This window comes from Rhinatrema bivittatum, chromosome 3 (assembly GCF_901001135.1).
Source record: "Rhinatrema bivittatum chromosome 3, aRhiBiv1.1, whole genome shotgun sequence".
NCBI classification, from domain to species: domain Eukaryota; kingdom Metazoa; phylum Chordata; class Amphibia; order Gymnophiona; family Rhinatrematidae; genus Rhinatrema; species Rhinatrema bivittatum.
This window is the reverse complement of record NC_042617.1, coordinates 13,665,945-13,689,781: the sequence shown is the minus strand read 5'-3', so window position 1 is coordinate 13,689,781 and position 23,837 is coordinate 13,665,945. Positions and strand designations below refer to the sequence as shown.

General features: G+C 42.1%; 1 protein-coding gene across 3 annotated transcripts in view; it reads left to right on the top strand.

Annotated features, from left to right (window-relative positions):
- Nucleotides 1–23,837, top strand: part of BTBD9 (BTB domain containing 9) — a 610,564-nt gene that overhangs the window by 341,179 nt on the left and 245,548 nt on the right. For all 3 annotated transcript variants that reach the window (XM_029592918.1, XM_029592917.1, XM_029592916.1), the window contains one exon: nucleotides 19,423–19,612. In XM_029592918.1, coding sequence (XP_029448778.1) covers nucleotides 19,423–19,612 — 190 coding nt within the window. The remainder of the gene's footprint in view (nucleotides 1–19,422; nucleotides 19,613–23,837) is intronic.

The following is a 23,837-nucleotide window of genomic DNA, read 5'->3' as shown; positions in this document are numbered from 1 at the left end:
TCTAGAGATATGGCCTCCAGAACTGAACACTATAGTCCAAGAAAGGTCTTGTCAACAGCTTGTACAGAGGTGCATTACTACTACTTTTTTTCCCGTTAGGCATGCTACTCCCTATGCATTCTGGCATCCCTCTGGCTCTGGACACTGCCTTATCACACTGTTTCACTACCTTAAGATTTATTTATTTTATTTCCAGAGATCTATTGCACAGGCCCAAGGCGACGAACAAAACAGTCATAAAATTCAACCGAATTTTAAAGACAAGACAAAAAAAAAATCAGGACAAACTTCCTAACCCTATTGGAAAATAACGCAATCATCCGAGAGCATGCCCCAGAACTTTCTGTAACTGCTCGATTATGTGCCAACAGCAGAATCTGAGCCAACAAGTTCTGTGGGCTTTAATTTCTGCAAAAACATGCACAGCAGCAGGGGGGCGGGTGATCCAGGACCATATGCCTAGAGGCCCTGATACCTAACAAATCACCGGGATCACAGGTCATCCAGATGATTATTTGGTGCTGATAATTAGAATGAATACTGTGAGAGGTTTGTATATTCTGTCTTGATGGAGATCTCGGAGCATGTTAGATTTATTAATATATCGGCTTCATGTTTCCCTTTTCCTCCTCTATATACTGAGGAACTACGCAGCGCCATAAACGGTTTTATGATGCCACAACTTTATATAACAACAGCATATAGACTGACAGTTTTATTTCATCCTCTGGACAGTATTTTGTGATCACATTAAAATCCACTGACCAGAAATCATACTGCTGCAGGAATATTGCAGGCTTTTTTTCACAAGTTTTTGTTACTGATACATTTTGGCAAACTGTTGCCCATTTCCCTCATGCAGGATAAGAACTGGGATCAGAAAAACTATTGCAGACTGGCGATGTGATCGGGGAAATGAGCAAGCAGTAAAATGTTGGGTTTGGTGTCTGAGAGTTGCCGTTCTCTACCCTGTTTGATAGTAAAGTCTCAACGTAGCCGTGTGGTTAGAACCCAAAACTCCAAATCCTGGAAACGAAGCTTTGCTTAGTCCTTCTTATCACTTCGTCTCCGTCCATAGAGTCCTAGTTAGAGTGTAAACGCTTTGGCTCCGGGACGGAATTGGGGGTGGATCCGGCCATAGTTTCTCTTGTGTAAGGTTTTATTTGCACGTACATTGTTCTATGACAATAAAACACGAGAAGGCAGTCTCTAGCTTGACATCAGTGAATACAGAGTTCACATAACAGTTTTGGCTTTATTGTTCTTGTGAGGACTCACTGATGTGTATGGAATATAATTTTAATGTGTTTTGTGTTCCATAACAAATCAGAATGTCAGAGTACACAAAGCCAACAAAGTGGATAATGTATGTTAAAATATCCAAGTCTTTGCACTATCAGGGGTCCTCTCCCCACCATTCTGTTTTTTTTTAATTTGGCAACACGCAGACCATGGTTAAGGAAGGGGAAGAGAGAAAAAGATCTTTCTTAGCCATCTACCTGTACTTTTCCTTGCAATGTGGACTAGTTGAATGGCTTAAAGGAATAAAACAAAATAGCAAAAAAGTTCCTGAAATGGATAGAAACTAGAATGTGTTGTTTTGGCAGAATATTTTTGTAAACAAAGTGACAGAAAATTAAAGTAGAAATTCCAGTGGGAAATGGAAAAAGAACCGTAAGAGTGAAAGCAGAGCAGAAAGCAGCGGCCTTTCCAGATGGTGTTTTTAATAAAAGTATCAGGCTTGTACTGAAAGATGCTAATGAACACTTGGGATGGGGAGCGACACAGTATGGTACTTCATGTATGTTGCACTTAGAAGTGCTCTCTAATTTGCTGCTGTAAAGCAAAAAAGAATCACAAATTGTTGAAGTAGAATAGAAGTAAACGAGAGTTTTAATGAGCCAAACAAGCTTGTCCTATTTTGAGGGCTGAATAGTGTGGCACAGAATGAAAATAAAGTAAATGTTTGTAAGTAGCTTGGCACAGAACATGGCTGTCGAGCACTGTACTTTACAGCCGTAAATCTAAGGTTACGAGCATAAGAACAGTCACACTGGGTCAGACGAAGTGTCCCGTTTCCAGCCGTGGCCAATCCAGGTGACAAGTACCTGGCAGGATCCCAGATAGGAGCCATGGTAGGTGGTTGAACACAGTTGGAATCTGTGCAAATAGGGAATGCTTGCACGAAGCTTAGGCAGTCTAACTGCTACAGAGGCAACAGTGCTGAATTTCCGAGAGACCTAGGACAGGGGTGGCCAACTCCTGTTTGTGACTCTTGAGGACTGCTTAGGTTTTCAGGATATATCCTCTATGAATATGTATGAGATATATTTGCCTGCTCTGCTTCCATTATGCTGGCTGCTGAGGAGCAGAGTTGGTCACCCCTGGACTAGGACATGTGACCAAGCAGTTATCTCTCTCTTTCCACATATTATTTCTGCTGGTAACCTGTCCTAGTGCAGAGAAACCACGCAGGTAGGTTCTCTTGGGAAAACTGTCTGCGATAAAGATGGGCTAAGACTGCCCATGACGATGCACACAGCATGGGCTATTGAATATTGCCCCCAGAGAGACTTTAATTCATATTTCCCAGCTACTTTGTTGTTTCTATGCTCCTTTTTTTGTTTATCTGGATTCTGAGGCTTGGTGTACCCATTTTGGATTGTAGATTATGAACTGGGGTAGAGAACAGTTGGGAGAATCATGAATAGAAATAATGTCAGTCAGGAGCCCAACGCATGGAAAGCATTTCAGTAGAATGGATTAATAGTGTGTGTTCTACGAAAAGGTAATAGGACTTTCCCAGGTGATTTTACCTTTGGATCTTCAAACAGAATTAAACAAACTACTAGTAACTCACTGTGCCCACCAGAGATCTTTTCCTTACTTGTATAAATAAGCTGGATTGGGTATGCTGTGGCAATTTCATGATTAGATCCAGTTACCTACCTCTCATAGTAGGTTTAAAATATGTTTCAACAACTTAATGCAACTGCAGTAAAAATATCCTGCAAGTGGTCAAACCATACAAAGCCACAGTATGTGATTGTTCAAGAATATGAATGCTGATAATGTAAACCGTCTTTTTTTGGAACGACAGTATATAAAACGCTTAAATAAATAAACTAAAGCCCAGCTGGGATATATGTGTCAGCCTTTTGGGATCACCTCAACCTTTGAGCTAAGAGTAGGATTTAGGAAATGCACCTCCACTGAGGTTGCTAGCATGGTCAGCCCCCTACTCCCCACCCCTGCCTGTAGGAGACCAGTCTGCATCATAGATCACTGTGGCAGTGCAGGTTTGGTGTGGAGTGGTAAGGAAGTAGGAGCTTTTTATTGTTCGTAGTTTTGGCCCACTCCAAGAACTAGGCCTCACAGCCTGCAATCCAGGAGAGGTGGCTTTACTCTGGGCACTGTAAAACCTGTCTGGTGGGGCTGCTTCCCGTGTTGATTTCCTGGGAGTGCTGAGTTTTGGAGTTTTTTGTGAGACCCTTGCTTCTTAGCCTGGGAAGGGATTACAGGGAAGTTCCTTTTCTGGAGTGGCCAGAATAGGGAAGACTCTGGTGACCTTCTGTAAGAGATTTACAGGTTTTTAGACATCTGAATGACGAATTTGTTTTGGGGATTTGGGAGGAAAGTTTTTTGCTTCAATCCCTCCTGCCCTAGAATGTGGAAAATTAGAAGAGCTGATTGTTCCCTGCGCCCTGGATCTTTCATCTGGGGAAAGAGAACTGTGAGTAAGACTTTGGTGAACAATTTGGGAGACCCCCTTCCAAAGTCTTCATACTGGGGAGAAGAGGTACAAGTGGGAGTCGTGCAGTGTTTGAGACCCTGTTTTGTCTGCCAGTTTTTAGAAGGAGATTTTTGTTCATCCAGGAAGTCTTGTTTTTCCATGCCCTGGATGGTGAGTTTTTCCCTGCTCCATTTGCTGAGGAACACTTATACGGATAAGTAAAGTTGGCGAACTGAGTTAATTATCTGCTCTGCTAACACTCGTGGGTTTAGTGGCTTTTAAAGAATTGTTGCAGTAAAGTTTAGTGTGGACACCCAACCTGAGTATCTAGAGTATTTTTTTTGGCAATCACATCACTCCAACCATCAGTACAGACACCTCCCTAGAAAGAGAAGTGGAGATGGTCACCACGACACCTTGGGACTTGAAGGAGTTTTTCTCCTCCTCCCCCACCATCAGAAAGAACCCGAAATCCAGGGGCTGTGGGTCAGAGAGAGGAGTTAAGTCTCAGGACACGGTGTGACCCCTGCCTTCTAGGCCCACCACCAGGAGAGAGGCTACATATAACTGGGCCTATAGGGTGGGCTAATTAGTCTTTATCTGACATTGTTTACTATGTTACTGTGTAAAGCAGAGTTGCTTACCTGTAGCACGTATTCTTAGAAGACAGCAGGATGTCTGTCCTCACATATGGGTGACATCATCTGATAGAGCCCGGCACGGAAAATGTATGTCAAAGTTTCTAAAACTTTGACTGAGTCTCTCTGAGCATTCTCACGCATGTATTATACTACGTGTCCAGGCGTGGTCCCCTCAGTTTTATAACATAGAATTCAAATAAAATAATAATACCCATGATGTGCAAACCCAACTCCATGGGGAAGCCGGCGGGTTTTGTGAGGACTGTGAACCTGCTATCCTCAGAGAACACCTGTTACAGGTAAGCAACTCTTACTTTCTTCAAGGTTAGGCAGGGTGGCAGTCCTCACACATGAGAGAATCCCTAGCTATAGGTGGCTCCCCAAACAAAAAAGGGGTTCAACAAAACAGGTGCCACTAGGAACAACAACTAATTTTCACCTAGATTCACCAAAATGCGATAAATTTCGCATGAATAATGCCCGTGATAAGGGCTGCTGAGAGACAGAGAGAGGGTGCTATCAATCTATGGCGAGAGAACATTGTAGAAATCTCATCTTTGTGTATTTTTCCTCACTCTAAATCACATCAAATCTTCACTGATGAGTACTGTGCTGTTCATTCTTCTGACTGAGCATGTAAAACTGCCCCCAAACCCTAGACCACCACCAAAACCTCACCTCAAGTTACTAGATTACCCTTCTATAGTGATATAAATAGATGACAATTATATGTGCCACCCCAGAGGAGCTCTCTCTCTACTCTACTCTTCTCCCCTCCTCCCTCCTCTCTCTTCCCGAAAAGGAATTTGCAATAAATTTGCGAATTCTGTTTTGGGCATATTGCACAGCTTAACACCAGGAAAAAAAGGTGTAGTTATTTCTGGCGTTAAAAGTGTGTGATAGCATGTGTTCCACTATCGCAAGCTGTGTTAATGCCCCTCATTTACACAGATCCCACCCAAACTCCTCCCCTTGGAATAATTTTGGAAAATTTCCATTTGCATCGCGTGTCTCGATAAATAACGCATACTTTATGGCATTATCACTGGCGTTAGGGCCCAACGTATTTTGATGAATGACCCTGTTTGTTAGTAAAGGGGGGGGGGGGGCAGCCTGAACTGAAACGGGCCCTAAGAGGGTACAGAGTTGGGTTCTACATCTCAAACAAGTTCCAAAGGACAGATTGGCCAAACCTGCTGTGGTGTCAGCCATCCCTATCCCAGACAGTAATAAGATGCGAATGACTGGATGGAACTCCATGTTGCAGCTCTGCAGATCTCCTCCATGGGGACTACTTGCAAGGGATCACCGAAGCTTCCATGGCTCAAACAAAGTGAGCCTTGATATGTCTCCCAAGATGCAAATCCACCTTGGCACAACAGAAGGAGATGCAGTGTGCTAGCCAATTGGAAAGCGTCTGCTTGGCAACGGCGATTCCCAACTTGTTCTGTCAAAAGAAACAAAAAGCGGTGTTGGGTTCGTAACGTTTTCTTATTTTATTTTTGGCACTACCTGTAGCTTTTTAACAAGACTGAAGGGGGGACCCCTGCTGGCTGCAGGGTTTGTGCCATGCTGGGCATGCCCAGTAGGGGCCAGTCAAATTTCTACAAACTTTGACAAAAGTGTTCCGTGATTGGGCTCCATCCTGTGATGTCACTCATATGTGAGGACTAACATCCTGCTGTCCTGTGAGAACACCTGTTACAAGTAAGCAACATTTGCTTTAACATTAGTATCTGGATTTGTACCTGTAAACCTCAATAGAGCTTTGGTTAGACCTATCTTGAAGGAAACTTCAAAGGGTTTTGATAGATTACAGAATTATTATCCGATTTCAATTTTGTTTTTTTGCAAAACTTTTAGAAAAATGTGTGTTGGAACAATTGAAAGATTGTTTGGAAGAACATGATGTCAGGGATAATAGACAATTTGGTTTTTGGAAAAATAAAGGAAAAGAAACTTTGTTGGCCTCTTTTTTTTTTTTTTTTTAAATGAAGTTCGTTGCAGTTTGGATACCAGAAAAAGTGGGATTCTCGTCCAGCTAGATATCAAAGTTTGGCAGCAATTGGGATTGGAAGCACAGTTTTAGATTGGTTTTCTTCTTGTCTTCAGGAACTATCATTATCAATTCTATCTATCATTATCAATTTGCATTGTGTGCAAATTGATAATGATAGACCTAATTGGTATCCTATCACATGCAGAGTACTTCAGGGTTCTTTGCTATCGGTGACTCTCTCTTTAATATTTTTTTATATCCATTAGGCAGTCTGTTATTTTCTTTGTTTTTGACTTATTGTATTTATGCAGGCAACATTCAGTTTTACCTTCCAAGTGAACTTGGTGGCGAATTTCTTGCTGGTTCATTTAATAGGAGTCTATATGATATAAAAAAATGGTTTGTACAGAATGAGTTAATATTTAATTGTGCAGACTACTGTACTGTGGTTAGGCTCTTTACCTATCCCATTCTCTCTGCAATTGTCAGCTTTAGAAGCAGATACTATTCAGTTAGTCTCTGAGTCACAAAACCTTGGAGTGATTTTAGATTCCAAATTGTTACTCACCTCTCAAATAAAAAAAGGTAGCAATGACAGCTTTTTTTAAAACTAAGAATGCTACTTGAAATTCTTCCTTGCAATGATTTTCGTCTAATTGTGCAAGCTCTTGCTTTTTCACATCCAGATTATTGTAATACCATATATGGAGGTTTGCCCAAGTATTTTTTATACGTTCTGTAATTTATTCAAAATACAGCTATAAGAACATTATTTAGCTTACAGATAAGGGAAAGTTGTTCACCATATCTGAAAGAACTACACTAGTTACCAATAACACAGAGAATAATGTTTAAACTATACCCATGAAGTTCAAAAAGATTTCTATAATCTAGGCATGAAGATAAGAAACACTGCAAAGGCTATTGTATTTTCAGAAGTATTACCTGTTCATAGAAAAGAAGATGAGAGGCTTTGCCATATAAATAAATTCATCTAAGTTGAGTTGGTGCATACCACCATGGTGTAGATGCAACGCCCATCTTTGTACAGCCTATAGTTGTATGTTTCATGCGGGGCCTGCTTCAGCTGAAGCCTCCCATAAGGCCTCCCGCTGTATCATGGGTCCTCAGTGTGGTGTTAGCTCAGCTGATGAAAACTCCTTTTGAGCTGCGCCGTTGTGACCTGAAGTACCTGACCTGGAAGGTCATTTTTATTGGCGGTCACTTCAGCATGCAGGGTCAGTGATTTATCTACTTTACACTAAGTTTTTTCATGACAAGGTGGTCTTTGTATGCACCCTAAGTTCCTGCCTAAGGTGGTGATGAACTTCCATCTTAATCAGTCCATTGTCCTACTGACATTCTTTCCCAGCCCCATTCGCACCAAAGAGAACAAGCCCTGCACAGTTTGGACCTCAAGAAAGCCTTAGCCTTCTATCTAGAGCAGACAGAAGCCCATAGACAGTTTACCTAACTTTTTGTTTCTTTTGATAGAAATAGGTTAGGCACTGCTGTTGCCAAACAGACGCTATTGAATTGGCTAGCAGACTGAGTCTCCTTCTGTTATATGCCCAGGCGGGATTGCCTCTTGGGGGGCCATGTCAAGCCTCATTGTCTTAGAGCCATGGCAGCGTCTGTTGCCCACCTGCGAGCAGTTCCTGTGGAGGAGATCTGCCAGACTGCAACATTGAGTTCTCTTAGCACATTCTCATCTCAGTATTGCTTGGATAGGGATGGCCGACGCAATAGTAGGTTTGGCCAATCTGTCCTTTGGAACTTGTTTGAGGTGTAGAACCCAACTCTGTTCCCACCTAGGGTACGTTATTTATGTTCAGACTGTTCCCCCCCCTCTTGTTGCCAGCAAAACCCTGTTGTTGTGTCCGTTGGCACCTGTTTTGGGTGTTTTGTTGGTCCCCCTTTTATTTTGGGAAACAGGCTGTAGCTAGGGATTCACCCATGTGTTATGACTGCCATCCTGCTTGTCCTTGGAGAAAGAGTTGCTTACCTGTAACAGGTGTTCTCTGAGGACAACAGGAGTTTAGTTCTCATGAAACCCGCCTGCCACCCTGTGGATGGAGGTGGGCTTCTTCTTGTTTATTTTATTTTATTTTTAATTCTGTGTAATAAGACTGAAGAAGGGACTCTGCGTGAACATGTGGTATAGGGCATGCCAAATGTGATCAAGTCAAAATTCTAGAAACTTTGCCAAGTTTTCCATGTCAGGGCTCCATCTGATGATATCACCCATGTGTGAGGACCAGCATCCTGCTGTCCTCGGAGAACACCTGTTGCTGGTAAGCAACTCTGCGGACTCTTTTCAGAAGCAGTTGTCCTGACAAGAGTAAACCAGAAAAGATTCCATGAAATCACAAAGAATCCCGGACTAACATCTAAAGAACTGCAGGCATCTCTCGCTTTGACTGTTATGAGGATTCATGTATCATCATCCGGAAAAAAAATTAAATGGAAATAGTGTTTATGGCAGCAATATCTAGGAAGAAACCTCTGCTCTCTGCAAACATTGCTGCCTGCCTCAGGTTTGCATCTGGATGATCCACCATGATTTCTGGAATGATGTTCTCTGGACAGATGAATAAAAAATTAAATGTTTTTTGTTTGAAAACTAAACCCTACCTTCCAAGGTAACATCCTCAATTCACCCATTAAGGAAAGTGGAGGAAGTATCATGGTGTGGGGCTGCTTTGCTGCATCAGGACCTGAATGGTTTGCCATCATTGATGGGACCATTAATTCTGCTTTATATCAGCCAATTCTAGAAGAGAATGTCAGTCCATCCGTTCATGAACCGAAAGTAGGTCATGCAACATAACAATGACCCAAAACATTCAAGTAAACCTACTGCTCAATAGCTGAAGTAGATGAGGTTTCATGTTTTAGTGGAGGAGTAGCCTAGCAGTTAGAGCAGTGGGCTACCAGAGTTCGAGTCCCGCTGTCGCTCCTTGTGTCCTTGGGCAAGTCACTTTACCCTCCATTGCCTCAGGTACAAACTTAGGCCTGGATTTTCTAAAATCGCAGGCCTTTGAGAATCGCGCGGTACTGGGGGGCGGGGTGGAGAAGCAGGGGGCGGGCCTGCGAAAGCCGGCAGCGATCGCACCACCGCAGTGTTATCGCTGCCGGCTTTCTCAAACCAATAGTGCCACCGTGAAAGGTGGTGCTATTGGGCGCGTTACTGGCGGCAATAAGGGTTCTTACCTTTTCGCCGCCAGCGATGTCTCCGCGTCCGCCCCGGTGCCACCCCGACTCCTCCCCTTCCAGTGCTGACGCCGCCCCGACTCTACCCCGATCTAGGTATCGCATGCGAAAAGTCCCTTTTCATATGCGGTCCCGTTAGAAAATGACCCCCTTAGATTGTAAGCCCTCTGGGAATAGGGAAATACCTACAGTACCTGAATGTAATCCACTTTGAAGCGCTGAAAAAAAAAAGTGTGAAAAGTGGAATATAAATTTAAATTAAAAAAAAAATGTTTTAGATTGGCCAAGTCATAGTCCCAACCTAAACTCTATTGAAATGTTATGGCAAAACCTGAAGTGAGATGTTCATGCAAGGAAGCTCTCAAACGTCACAAAGTTGAAACAATTCTGCATGGAAAAATGGGCCAAAATCTCTCAAGGATGATGTGAGAGACTGGTCAGCAATTACACAAAACATTTAGCTGAAATTGTCATGCAAAGAGGTTACTGAATGATGGGTTCACATACTTCAGCTCTATACCTCAAGAGCCACAAACAGATGTGGTTTTCAGGAATGAATGGATATGCATGAGAGAGATTTGCATGTATTGCTATTGTATGCAGAGAGATATCATGAATATTCATTATAGGTATCCTGAAAACTAGGCCTGTTTGTGGCTCTTAAGGACTGAAGTTGGCCACTCCAGACATACATTTTTACACAAGGATACTTATTGTTGAATCCTTTTGTTGAATAAATAATCAAAGTATATCCTTTTTATCCAAGTTATTTATTCATTGGGATCATCTTTCTCTTTTATCAGGCTTTAGATTCAATCTAATCATATTTTGAATATTAACTGTGTGAAAATCCAAACCATCCTTGGTTTCAGAAAGTTTGTGTCAGCACTGTATTTTTCATTACCATCTGCTCAGGGTTAAATATCTTGCATGTGTAAAGAAGGAATACATTGCTGTTTGCCTACTTCTCTTCAGATTTCATTTAGAAACAACCTGGCTTTGTTTATGGCATTACTGGATGCTCTCTGTGCTGTATAATGTGATAAGTATTTAGGTACAAGAAGTCCCTTTCCTAAAGAGCTTACAATCTGAGTGAGTATTTGAGACAATTTATTTTAGCATGCACATAGTAAAATATTAACATACATGGCTAAAACATCCCTTAAGAAGTGATGAAATACGTGTGAAGATTCATGCATACATTCCTGGTGCCTCGGCCTATGTTCAACTGAGGATCTTGGGAATTGAACCTACAACCTTCTGGCTTACAACTAGGAACTATGCTATTGTATTAAAGGAACAGCTCCCCTAGCTGAGCCAATAGGAGAACCCCCTATCTACTTTATCCAGGTTGTTCATATCCAAAACCCCTATTATTTCACCCTGTCCTAATGCACATACACAAACATTAAATAATGTGTATGATACCAATAACCAAATAAAAGGTTACTGAGTGCATGTTAGAAATCCATTGTACTAACCAGTCCAACATGAAAGGATAGAGACAGCACAGGTGATTCCTTCCTCTCTCCTCAACCTGGCACCATACACATGGGTCCCTCCGTGCCCTCCTCCTAATCAGCTGGCATGCCCCAATCCCCCACTCACTGGTACTGAGGTGAAGGGGCTGGCATGCATCCCTACCCCACACATAAGAGGCACCAATCCCTCCACCTCACAAGCACAATGATGGGAACTTGGTGGCCCCCAATATTAGAGCTTCTTCCTCCTTTATACCTCCCTGTCTCCAAAGAACAAGGGGCCTCAATGTCCTAATCTAACCCCTGGTCCTGCTTCCACATCCCACCCTGAATTATCTGAACAGGCGTGAGCAAGCCACCCGCCTGCCTTACTCCTAGTGACTTAAAAAGTGGCATTTTGGCAGAGCTCTTTCAGGATTTTGTGTCACATATGTGCATATGTTTAAGCTTCATTTGCATGATGTTCCTCCATTTACGTATGTGGAGATCCTAATTTTAGCTTGTGCCTTTTCAGACCAGTTTAGCATCCATGATAAATTATTACATAACACACTTTTAGTGCATGCTAAATGGAGTACACATGAAAGGGACATGCCTCAGCTCAGAAGGCGAGTTAATGGTAAAAGCAAAATTTGAACCCTGGTTGCCAGCCACTGGTCACTCCTCCTCCTAAAACAGAATGACTGTCAGATCTGACCATCCTTGACCTGGCAGCCTCCATAGTGATTGCTACATGTGTCTGGTGGTGCTATAGGAATGATAAAAAGTAGTACTAGAAGGTAACTTTGTTTGCTTGTCTTACTTTTGAAACTAGGAAATAATGTATAAGAAATCTGTACATGTTTTTCTCAGGTTTTATAAGGTGGAAGTGTGATGCTGTTTGTTGATGACTGAGATAGTTATCTGTTGGTATCTATCAAAGTATGTTCACTAAGTGTCACCCTCAAAGCAGGAGGAGGTACTTAATAGCTTGATACTCATATAACACTAATCTTTACAAGTTTTCTTCTATCTTTGGTGTCATTTCAGAGCTCCATTGCTCAGTTTTTCTAGTGACAATGAACTGTCAGTATGTTAACATTTAAGCATAAACAGGTCAGCCTTACCTTGCCTTTTATCATACCTTTTATACTCTTTAGCTTCATTCTGGCCTTTTTTTTAATATTATCATTATTTTTAACTCTGATCCTTGTTCTGCAAGCTGTTTGCAGCAATTCCCAATTTAGTATCGTCAGCAAATTTTGGAAGTGCATTCTCCGTGTGGTAGCCAAAGCTGTTAATGAAAATATTGACTAAGACCTGTCCTAATACTAGTCTTTAGAACACTACTTTATACAGTCTCCCAGGCTGATGCTGTGCCATTCATTACTGCTTTTTAGTTCATTTTTACAGACAGTTATTCAAACATCTTACCGCAGCATAGTCTAGATCATATTTTCCTAGTTGTGTAAGTATAGCTGTGCTCATAAGTTTACATACCCCTGGCAGAATTTATAAGATGTGTATCATTTTAAGAAAACATGAGTGTTCAGACAAAACACATCTGTTAGTTTTTAATGTTTCAAATTAAACTATTATGCATCATAGAATAGCGCAATCATTAAACAAACCATATAAATAAAGGAAATAATAAAATGGTCCTGTTCAAAAGTTTATATTTTGAAGTGCAGGGTACTTTCCTGGGCTGTTTTGCTGAAGACCATCGATGCAAACTTGCATGTCCGGGTGTGGGCCCATTCTCGTTTGTGCGTTCGATTGGGCGTTCTTTCTTCTGCATGCACATCTTGTGCGCCCAGTTTAGCCGTCGGTCCTGGGTGTCCAGTTTGGGTGTCCAGTAGGATAAGTGGCCTAGACATGTGGGCTTGTACACACATATTAGGCGCACTTGTATGCGTGGGAAAACTAGGTGCAAGTCTTCATTGGGCTGTATACTTTGGCATGGCACCCATAGTGAAGAAGCGTAAACACCTATCTGTGTTGCCTGCCATATCAGAGCCATTCAGCCAGAGCTTTCTTTAAGCCTTTGTCAGTGCTGCTTGGATGCTCGGGGAGATTTGCCTCTTTCTGATTTTACCGATGATGGTTCATCTCCTCAGTCTGCGGGGAATTGGGACCAAGGGAAGCAATGTAGGGGGTGTCTCCTCCTCTGTTTGGTCCGTGGGTCGAGTCCTCAGGGGACACTGACTTCCAGGACATCAGGTTTGGGCCTGTGGGGCTTGGAATGGACCTGGCCTTCTTTTCCTGGGTGGATTTCTTTCAGGGATTGCAAACATTTTTACAGGCCAGTCTGCTGAAGTGGCAGTTCCTACTCAGGTAGGTGCAGGCGCGCCGAGTGCTCCTCCGCCTGTCTCCACAGTCAAGCGCCATAGTGCAGTGCGATCTGATAGATCTGATAAAGCTTGAATGCAGGTGGATCTTGATGATACTGTTGAAGACGTTGGGGGCTCTCCTGGTGAAGAAGGGGATATTCCTCCAGATTTGGAACCATATAGAACTCTTCTACATTTCTTTCAGGGAGATGAGTTGCTGGGTCTGATATCTCAGACCCTGAAGACCCTCAATAGCTGGGCCTGAATCCTTGGGGATGCAGAAGGAGGATCATATTTTGGTCACCCTGCACAAGGCTTCTTATTTCTTTCCCCTGTTGGATGCAATCCAGGAGTTGACTGATCTGGAATGGAATGCTCCAGAAACATCTTTTAAAGGAGGACATGTCTTAGCAGGTTTATACCCCTTGGATCAGCAAGCCAGAGAGCAGTATGTTTCCCTAAGGTGGATGCCTTGGTGTGTTCTGTCAGGAAATGTGCCACCATCCCAGTAGAGGGAGGTGCGGCTCTGAAGGATACTCAGGATAGGAGGATTGAAGCTATCCTGAGCAAGCTTTTGAGGCAGTGACAATGAACTTGCAAATTTACCTCTTGTTCCACCTTGGTAGCTTGGACTACCTTATGGCTTTGTCAAGAATCTGGTGGTGTTGGGTCCAATCTAGGCTCTATGGTAGAAGCAGGGGCCACCTTCTTGGCTGATACAGGCTGTGACTTGGTACACACAACCACCAGAGGAACTGCTTCAGTTATTGTGGCCAGGCAACAGCTGTGGCTGTGCAACTGACCCACAGATATTATTTCAAAATCCAATCCGACTAAGCTGCCTTTCAAAGACTCACTTTTGTTTGGCAGTGAATTGGAAAAAATGGCAAGTAAATGGGGAGAGACTCAGGTCCTGCGATTGCTGGAGGATAAGAAGCCAGTTTCCCAGTCTTCTTGGGTGATTTGCTGCTCTCAATACTGGCGTTTTAAGCCTTATAAGAGAGGTTCTTCCCAGAGATCCCATCTCATCCGCAGATCTCAGTCCTTTTGCCCCCGAGGTCCTCGAAAGGATATGGGCTCCGAAGGCAAAGCTTCTCTGTCTTCCCATTGAAGGTTTGCAGGCTCACCTGGTGGTGCAGGACATAGGTAGTTGTCTATCCCAGTTTTATCACAGATGGGCCCAGATTACTTCAGATCAATGGATTCTCAAAGTGGTTCAGAACAGCTATATTCTAGAATTTCTTCGTATTCCGCTGGATGTTTTCATGGTCTCTCCTTGCTACTTCCCTCAGAAAAGGGTGAAAGTGTTTATTCTGAAAGCGGTGATCCCCATTCCCGAATCACAATGAAATACAGACTGATATTCCATTTATTTTGTCATGCCAAAGAAGAAAGAGTCGTTTTAGCCCTCACTGGATCTCAAGGGCATCAACTGACATGTACGAGACATGCATTTCAGGATGGAAACGATGTGCTCTGTCACAATGGCAACTCAAGCAGGGGATTACCTCACACCTCTGGATCTGACAGACACATATCTGCATAATTCCTATCCAGCAGGAACATCAGCGGTTCCTCCGATTTGCCATCCTGGATCATCATTACCAGTTTCAGGCCTTGTCTTTCAGACTAGCCACAGCACCCAGGACCTTTTTCAAGGTCATGGTAGCATTAACGGTGGCCCTTCACAAGGAATGGCATTCTCCTTCACCCCATCTGGACGACTGATTGATTCAAGCCAAGACATTGGAAGAGAGTCTTCGTAACTCCCACAGGGTGGTTTCCTTGCTACAGGAACTAGGCTGGGTGGCAAATCTGGCCAAGAGCAATTTACATCCATCTCAGACCCTGGAATATCTCAGGGTTCAATTCGATACAAGGCAGGGCAGAAATTTTCTGCCGGAGTCTTGGATCCACTCGTTGATGCTGCGAGTCCAAACCCTGCAGAACTCTGTTCGTCCGACCATGTGGTTTATCTACAGGTCCTGGGGTTGATGGCAGTCACATTAGAAGTGGTTCCCTAAGCAAAGGAACACATGCGCCCTCTTAAGTGCACCTTACTCTCCTGATGGAGTCCGCACTCACAGCACTATGCAGTGTAGCTGCTCCTTCCGTTAGAGATGATATCCCAGTTGGACTGGTGTCATACACGGACCATCTAAGGAAGGGAATTTCTCTGATAACACCAGATTGGTTGGTACTCACAACAGACCTCTGGGGCTTGGAGGCTCACTGTCAGGAGTGATTGTGCAAGAGTGCTGGAATGCAGTGGAGTAACAGTGGAACATCAACAGACTGGAGGCATGAGCAGTTCGGATGGCATGTCCATGGTTTGCTGAGCGGCTAGAAGCTCAGCGAGTCTGGATAATGCCAAGCAATGCATCAGCGGTGGCTTACATCAATCATCAGGGTGGAACCAAGAGTCGACAGGTGTCGGAGGAAATGTATGGATGGAACAGCATCTCCTAAGCATATCCGCCTCTCACGTTGCTGGAAAAGGCAATATCAGACCCAGTTTCCTCAGGAGAAGCTTGGACCCAAGAGAATGGGAGCTGATGGATGAGGCCTTTCAGCTCCTGGTGGACCACTGGGACCTACTGGATCTAGACCTGTTGGCGAACTTCAACAATGCGAAAAATCCACGCTTTTTCAGTCACAGGTGGGACCCAAAAGCGATGGGCATAGATGCTCTCATTCAGAATTGGCCTCATGGCGCCCTGCTGTATGTGTTCCCGCCTTGGCGTTTGATAGGCAGGCTGGTCCTTTTAGTGGCTCTGGATTGAGCATGAAAGCTGTGGTATGTTGATCTCCATAGACTTTTGGTGAGCAGTCTCCTCTGGCTAGTAGCTCGGATGGATCTGTTATGTTAGGGACCCTTTCTACATGAGGATCTGGTCAGTTCTGTCTTATAGTTTGGCCATTGAGAGGGATTGGCTGTTGAAGTGTGGTTTTTCGCCTTCTATAATTTCCACTCTTCTTTGGACCCAGAAATGTTCTACTTCTCTAACTTACATTAGAGTTTGGAGGGTCTTTGAGCCCTGGAGCTCTGAGTGAAGTACTCAACCTCTCAAGGTGGATATTCCTTTGATTTTGGAATTTTTCCAGAACAGCTTGCTTAAGGGCTTGGCAATTAATAAGCAATAGTAGCTTGTGATTCATCTAATGTTTGTGTACTTGCCAGATACATGTGACTTGGATTAGCCACTGTTGGAAACAGGTACTGGGCTTGGTGGACCCTTGGTCTGACACAGTATAGCATTTCTTTTGTTCTTATGTAAGTTGCAGCACTGGCTTTGTTACAAGAGAAGAGTCAATGGAGGGCCTTTATCTTCCCATCTGGACATGTCCCGTTTTTTTACGGGAGTTAAACAGCTTCGTCCTCTGTTGTGGCTTCCAGTGCCTTTGTGGGATCTTAACTTGGTCCTTGAGTTCTTAGCAGGTCTGACTTTTCGACTGCTTTCGTTGTGGCTGCTTACTTTGAAGACAGTTTTTCTGGTAGCAATCTATTCGGCTCCTCGGGTCTTTGAGCTTCAGCTTTTTCCTGCCATGAGCCTTTTCACATGTGTCTCAGGGTGCGGTTCAGCTTCGGACTGTGCCTTCCTTTTTGCCCAAATTGGTTTCAGACTTTCATTTGAATTAGTTAATTTCTCTACCTGCCTTGGACTGGGAGAGAGATGAAGCTGAGTACTGCCTTTTGCATTCCTTGGATGTCCAGCATCAGTTACTATGCTATTTGGAGCTGACCAAGACTGTTCAGAAGTCTGATCACCTGTTTGTGCTCCATGGTGGAGGTAAGTAGGGAGCATCAGCGACGCGGGCAGCAATTGCCCGCTGGTTGAAGGAGGTCTGTGTGGTTGCTGAACTGCTTACTGAAGCAGATTGGACCTACATTCCATGAGGGCTCTCAAGTGGTATCATGCACGGAGCTTCATTTGTTGTCACCTGCTGAAATTTGCTGAGCAGCGACATGGTTATCTTTGCACACCTTTTCCAAACATTACCGCTTAGATGTTCGGGCTAGGGAGTATGCTGCTTTTGCATGAGCAGTTTTGACTGGGCCGCTGGCAGCCTCCTACCCTTTACAGCATTAGCTTTTGTACATTCCACTCATTGAGAATGACCTACCCGAACGCTAAAGAAGCAGAAATTATTACTTACCTGATAATTCCTTTCCTTTAGTTGAAGGGTAGATCAATCCTAGACCCGTCCTCTGCTGCTGGATTTGGATTTTGTGGTTAACCTTCTTGCGAGCAATGCAGAGTGTGATTCCTGCTCTTTGTTGATAACTGGTAAGTGGCTTCTCTAGCTTTTAGTTTGCTAGATATGTTCCTACTTTTGGCCAAGCTCAATATTCCTGTTAGTTGAGAAACCCAAATGGTTGCCTGTAGATAATAAATAAGTTTAATCAGGTTTGTTCACAGTTTGGCTTTTCCAGAGAATACTGGCAGGTTGATGTCAGGGAGGGACTTTGATGACAACTTTTGCTCTCGCTCCATCTGCTAGCAGAGGTGCATAATCCACTCATTGGGATTGACCTATCCTTCACTAAAGGAAAGGAAATTATCAGGTAAGTAATAATTTCTCCTTTTTACCCCCAGCTGTCAAAGTAGAGAGTGAAGTTGCAATTGCACCAAAAGTATAAAGGTTTATTGGTTGAGGTGCTTCTGATAAGGGTAATAACTGTCGCACCGAGAGGGTTACCACCAAGCACTCTTTTCTTCATTTCTGTCCTCTAGCCTTTAGGGATCCATAGGGTTTATCCCATGCCCCCTTAAATTCTTTGACTCTTTTTGTTTTCACCACCATTTCCAGAAGGGCATTCCAGGCATCCATCACCCTCTCCATGAAGAAATATTTCCTGACTGTTCCGAATCATCCCCCCTGAAGCTTCTTTTCATGACCCCTAGTTCTACTGTTTCCTTTCCAATGAAAAAGGTTCAACATTTGAGGATCATTAAAACCTTTTAGGTATCTGAAGGTCTGTATCCTATCTCCCCTGCACCTCCTCTCTTCCAGGGTGTACATATTTAGGTCCTTCAGCCTCTCCTTGTAAGTCATTTGATGGAGACAACCCATCCATTTTGGTCATCCTTCTCTGGACAGCCTCTATCCTGTCTCTATCCCTTTTGAGATACGGTTTCCATAATGGAGACCGTTTCTCTTCTTTTTATCTATTCTCAAGGATGACTCTGAGAGTCAAAATATTGGTCTTTCAAGAATGACTTTGCACCAGTAGGTGCACTCCTAAACTCTGCATGTCCCAAATACACATGCATCCTAGAGGCTTAGGACTAAACCACCCTTTCTCTTTGCCAAGGAAACGCCACATGTTACATGTGTTTGAGGGAGGTCATATACAAGTATAACATAACCATTTTAGTGAGGCTTCAGGCTTGATATGCCTTAGATAAAGAAGCTTCATTTGAATCCTTGCAGTATTCTGGCTGTATGAGTCAGGTCTGCATGTGGCCATTCTCCCCAGCTCCGAGGCTCGTCAGCAGTCAAGAAACTGTAACTTATTCTCTTGTGTGATTGTTAGTGTCAGTAGTGCTGTTACCAGATCATGAGGTTTGTCCATATTTTGCTTTGTACAAAAGCTTTATCTTTTGAGCACAAAATGGGAGATCATTCTCAATCATTAGGATCATTGGGTTTTAGTAGAAATCTAACATCTGAATAATGGGTATAGGAGTCAGTGTCACTGTGGTGTAAAAAAAAAAAGGCAATTAAACAAAATAAAACTTCCTGTCTGAAGTGTTCAAACTATTACATGTGTTGGAGTTATTGAAGCCATTGGCATAATTAATTGTTATTATTTATCTATATATAATGTAGAGTTATGTGCTCCAGAGCATTTTTTTTACCGGGGTCTAAAAATTCTGCTAATATGAAATTTGTGGCACAGACTGTCACCAAATCTTCAGATCTTGCTAGACTGCAGTAAGAATAGATTTGGGTGTTGTTTCTTTGGTGACAAGAATAAATGACTGAGTTTGCCTGGAGGGAGTCTAACAGCTTTTGCTCTTCTTTTTGACTGAATCCACAGTTCCCTCCGAGAACATTTCAACAGTTGCGGATTGTGCCAGTGTGATTGAGGGAGTGAGCCGTAGCCGCAATGCCTTGCTGAATGGAGACACAAAGAATTACGACTGGGATTCTGGTTATACATGCCATCAGTTGGGTAGTGGTGCCATCGTGGTTCAGCTTGCACAGCCATACATGATAGGATCAATAAGGTAAGGGTATTGTCTGGCGCATATTAGCACCTGTAAAATAGTGTTGAGATAAATTAGCTTCATATCCACATCGCTGTCTTTATTTTTGTGTATATGAGACAGACAGTCTTCCCTAGTGTAACATTTTCCCCATGTACCTTACTATCTATATATGAAAGTGTATTAAACATCTTGTGGTTTGAGAAAGATGGGCATCTGTGAAACTGTAAAAGGTACTAATTATGAGCTGTGTTGGCCTTGTCTGATTAATATGATTAATAAATATTTTTTGTCCTATAATATATGTGGATGTAGCCAAAAAACACTTGGCAAACCATGGTTAGCAGCAGCTGATCTGAGTTGATCCATGCTTATTTATGAAAAGTATACCAGTGTCTTCTCACCTTGTGATGGGTAATTGCCAGCTGCTGACTGTTTAATCCTTGAGATATAATTTCCAGCATACCCTGCTTTTACTAATTCTTATAGTTTAACTGACACCCAGATTTTTATTCGTTAGATGGCTGTAGGCCTGTAATTATTTTTTTTTATTGAAATTTAACAAAATCTTACAGAAACAAATTGTTCCAAGAATAACAGATAGTTCAGAAATAATCCTTATTTAAGAAAAATCAGTACTTCTAAATATAACTTTTACTTCTCATATCTGAACGATAATAGGAATCTTGGGAGTCCAAGAGTAATAGAGCAGCTTTCACAGGTAATATTCATGTACTAACAACAACAAAAAAAACCCCATTTAGAGTGTGACTCAAGCAATAACTCAATTATACACTGAGGCCTGTAATTTTGACAAGTGGGTGGGGGGCCATATTGGGGCATAGAGTGTATAATTAACCAACTGTAAAGATGCAGACTATAGAGGTAGAATTAATCTTTTTTCTTTGTGGACAAGCAGGACAGTAATCAGCCACAAAAGTGGTAATATCATCTGATGGCACTGAGATGGAAAAGCTTTCTTAGAGAGTTCCAGAAAAGGTCCATTGAGACTATGCGGGTATTCCCAGGCAGCTGCTGCTGCATGAGTCCTTTCAGTTTTTTAACTTCTACTCGTATGAAAGGATATGTATGTTTCTCTCCTTCAGCCACTTGCCAAACCTTTTGCTCACATTTTACTGTCCTATTGCCATGTTTTCCTTTTCCAAAGTATTCTTCATTTTTCTTTTAAGTATACAAAGAAATTTTGTTTTTGCTTGTTCAATATTCCAAAATTATTTTATTTATTTATTTATTTGCAGTTTTTATATACCGACATTTGTTTAGTAACTTCACATCGGTTTACATAGAACATAAACTTGCAACCGAGCTACAAAACAAGAAGTAGGCAGCGGAGCATTACAGATAAAAGTAAAAACTTAGGGGAGATAACAATATAATTGAAGGGAAAGGGGCGGGGGGGAAGGGGGTAAATAAGATATGAAATTAACTGTGCGTATACATAGGATAACTAATATAAAATATTTACAAATTTATACAAAGATATAAATTGGGTTGAGATATTAACGAGATTATATGAACAATGCAATATAGTGGAAAGATATGTAAATAATTGTCAGGTAATTGAGAGAAAAAGCAGAAAATAAATATTCGAAAAACTGTGAGGTAGGGAGGGGGGTAAAGATCTTAAGAGAGAATTGTTGTGGTAAGAAGGGAGTTGAATTTGACCTTGCTTCAGCTTTCTTCATGATGGAAGACATCAAATCAGATTTCAAAAGGCATCCCCGCTGATCTTATAAAATCTTTTTATCGGAACAACATAAGCACTATGTTGTCTGCTTAGGCCCGGCACATGATGTGCCTAACTGCGCTGACTGGGCTGGAAAATAATTTTTTACTTCTCCTCAAGCTTCCAGATCACCAAAGAAGAAACTATCACCAGCTGAGAGAAAATTGTCTAAATCAAAAAAGGCAGAATCCCCTCCTGCTATGTGTCAAGACTTGTAGAAGTTGCTGTACAGATTCCATTCCTCTTCTCACAAAGAAAGAGGAAAACTATGTTCTTCGGTGCCAAAGCATACAAGAGACAATATAGACCCTATAGAACTACCAGCAATACATTGGCACATAGAAAGATTCCTTCTGTGCCATCATTCTTCAGCACAGAATTTTCACCAGCACTTTTGACAGCGTATTACTCAACACCCCAATCCAAAAACCTTAGCCAAGATCTTGCGCTGTTCTTCAAAAATAAAATCAGCAAAATTACAAAAAACCTCAACAAAACCACAAGCATCGACAACCTACCAACCCTCAAAAACATTTCACCCTGGTCCACCTTCCAACCAATATCAACAATCGAAACAGAAAAACTCCTCAGAAAACTAAACCCAGCTCGCCATGAACTCGACACAATCCCAATTCTCGCCCTAAAGGAAATAGCACATATCATCGCTCCACCCATCTCTGCAATAATAAATAAATCTCTCAAAGAAGGTGAACTCCCTGATAAACTAAAAGTTGCAACAATTAAACCCATATTAAAAAAAAGACACCTCAGTCCAGACTATCTAAACAACTGCTAAAAATAGATACATCAAAGTAAACATTAACAACCACTGCTCTGATGCCATACCCTTGAAACCGGAGTACCCCAAGGATCAGCACTATCTGCCACCTTGTTTAATATATACCTAATACCCCTCTGCAAGCTTCTAACAAGTCTATACTACATGTATGTGACGACATCCAACTAATCATACCCGTAACTAACACAATCGAAAATGCAATGAAAACTTCAGCCACATACCTCGACAAAATCAGAAACTATGTCTAAACACGGAAAAAACAGAGTGTATACTACTTGAGAAAAAACAATCCAGGATCAACATGAACCACACCATACAAATCGATAACTCGCACATCAAATTACAGGACAACGTGAAAGATCTCGGAATATGGTTAGACCCAGAGCTTAACTTCAAAAAACACATCTCCCTGAAAATCAAAGAAGGCTTCCACAAGCTATTAATTCTCAAACACCTAAAATCCCTACTGTACCAACCTGAATTCAGAACCATTCTTCAATCACTCATATTCACCAGTTTCAACTATTGCAACTCACTACTGATAGGCCTACCCAAATCTACCATTCGACCACTCCAACTACTACAGAACGCATCAGCCAGAATCCTCACAGGGCACAAAAGATCCAACCACATCACCCCAGTCCTAAAAGAACTACACTGGTTATCCTTGGATAGGAGAATCAAATATAAAACTCTGACCATTATACACAGTGCAATTCACAACATGGAAAACACAGGACTAAATAACATCATTCAGAGACACGTCTCTCAATGTAATACGAGAACAACAAACAAATTAAAACTCAACATTACAACAACTTCAACTGCCAAACATACTACTGTAAGAAACAGAGCCATCTCCATAGCAGGCCCTCACCTCTGGAACTTACTACCAGAGCATCTAAGATTACAAAATAACACTAAAACTTTTAAAAAAGAACTCAAGACCTGGCTCTTCAGACAAACCTTCAAAGATGGGATCGGCTAAACTACCCGTCACAATCAAACCCCATACCCTTACGGACATTTCAAACTTATATACGTATCATTAAACCATACCATTATGGTTATTTAAACCATATAATGATACTCCCAATATGCTGCTAGAAAACCTGCTAACGCCAATCCATTCGCATCCACTGTCACAACCAGAGTCATAACCTGTCCCCTGCTCTTAATTATCCTAAATGGTGAATTACCAACTATCTTGTTATAGTGTTATATCTCGTTATATTGTTTTATCTCGCTATATCTCATATCCTAAATGTTGTATTACCAATCATATCGTTAGATGTAAATCTTGGTTCTACCAGTTTACTGTAATGACTTTCATATGGTTTCTACACATGTATTTCGTTGTTTCAAATGTAAACCGGAGTGAAGGCCTCTAGCTAAACTTCGGTATATAAAAACGAACAAATAAATAAAGTTTCCATATCTTTGTCAGTGTCAATCAAATAAAAAAAGTTAGTTCATTCTGAATCTACTCCTGCCAAACAATCCATAGCAATTCTGGTTCCAAACAAGATCATCATCTATTTATCAGGAAAATGTGGCTTGACTTTGTCAAAAATTATTTTTCTAATATACCAGTTTATCCACCTCCTCTATCTCAGAGAAAATGGCTCCCATTTTGGAGTCCATGGCCCAAAAATCTGAAACTCAATCTAATATTCCACTATATCAAGCCAGGCAAGACA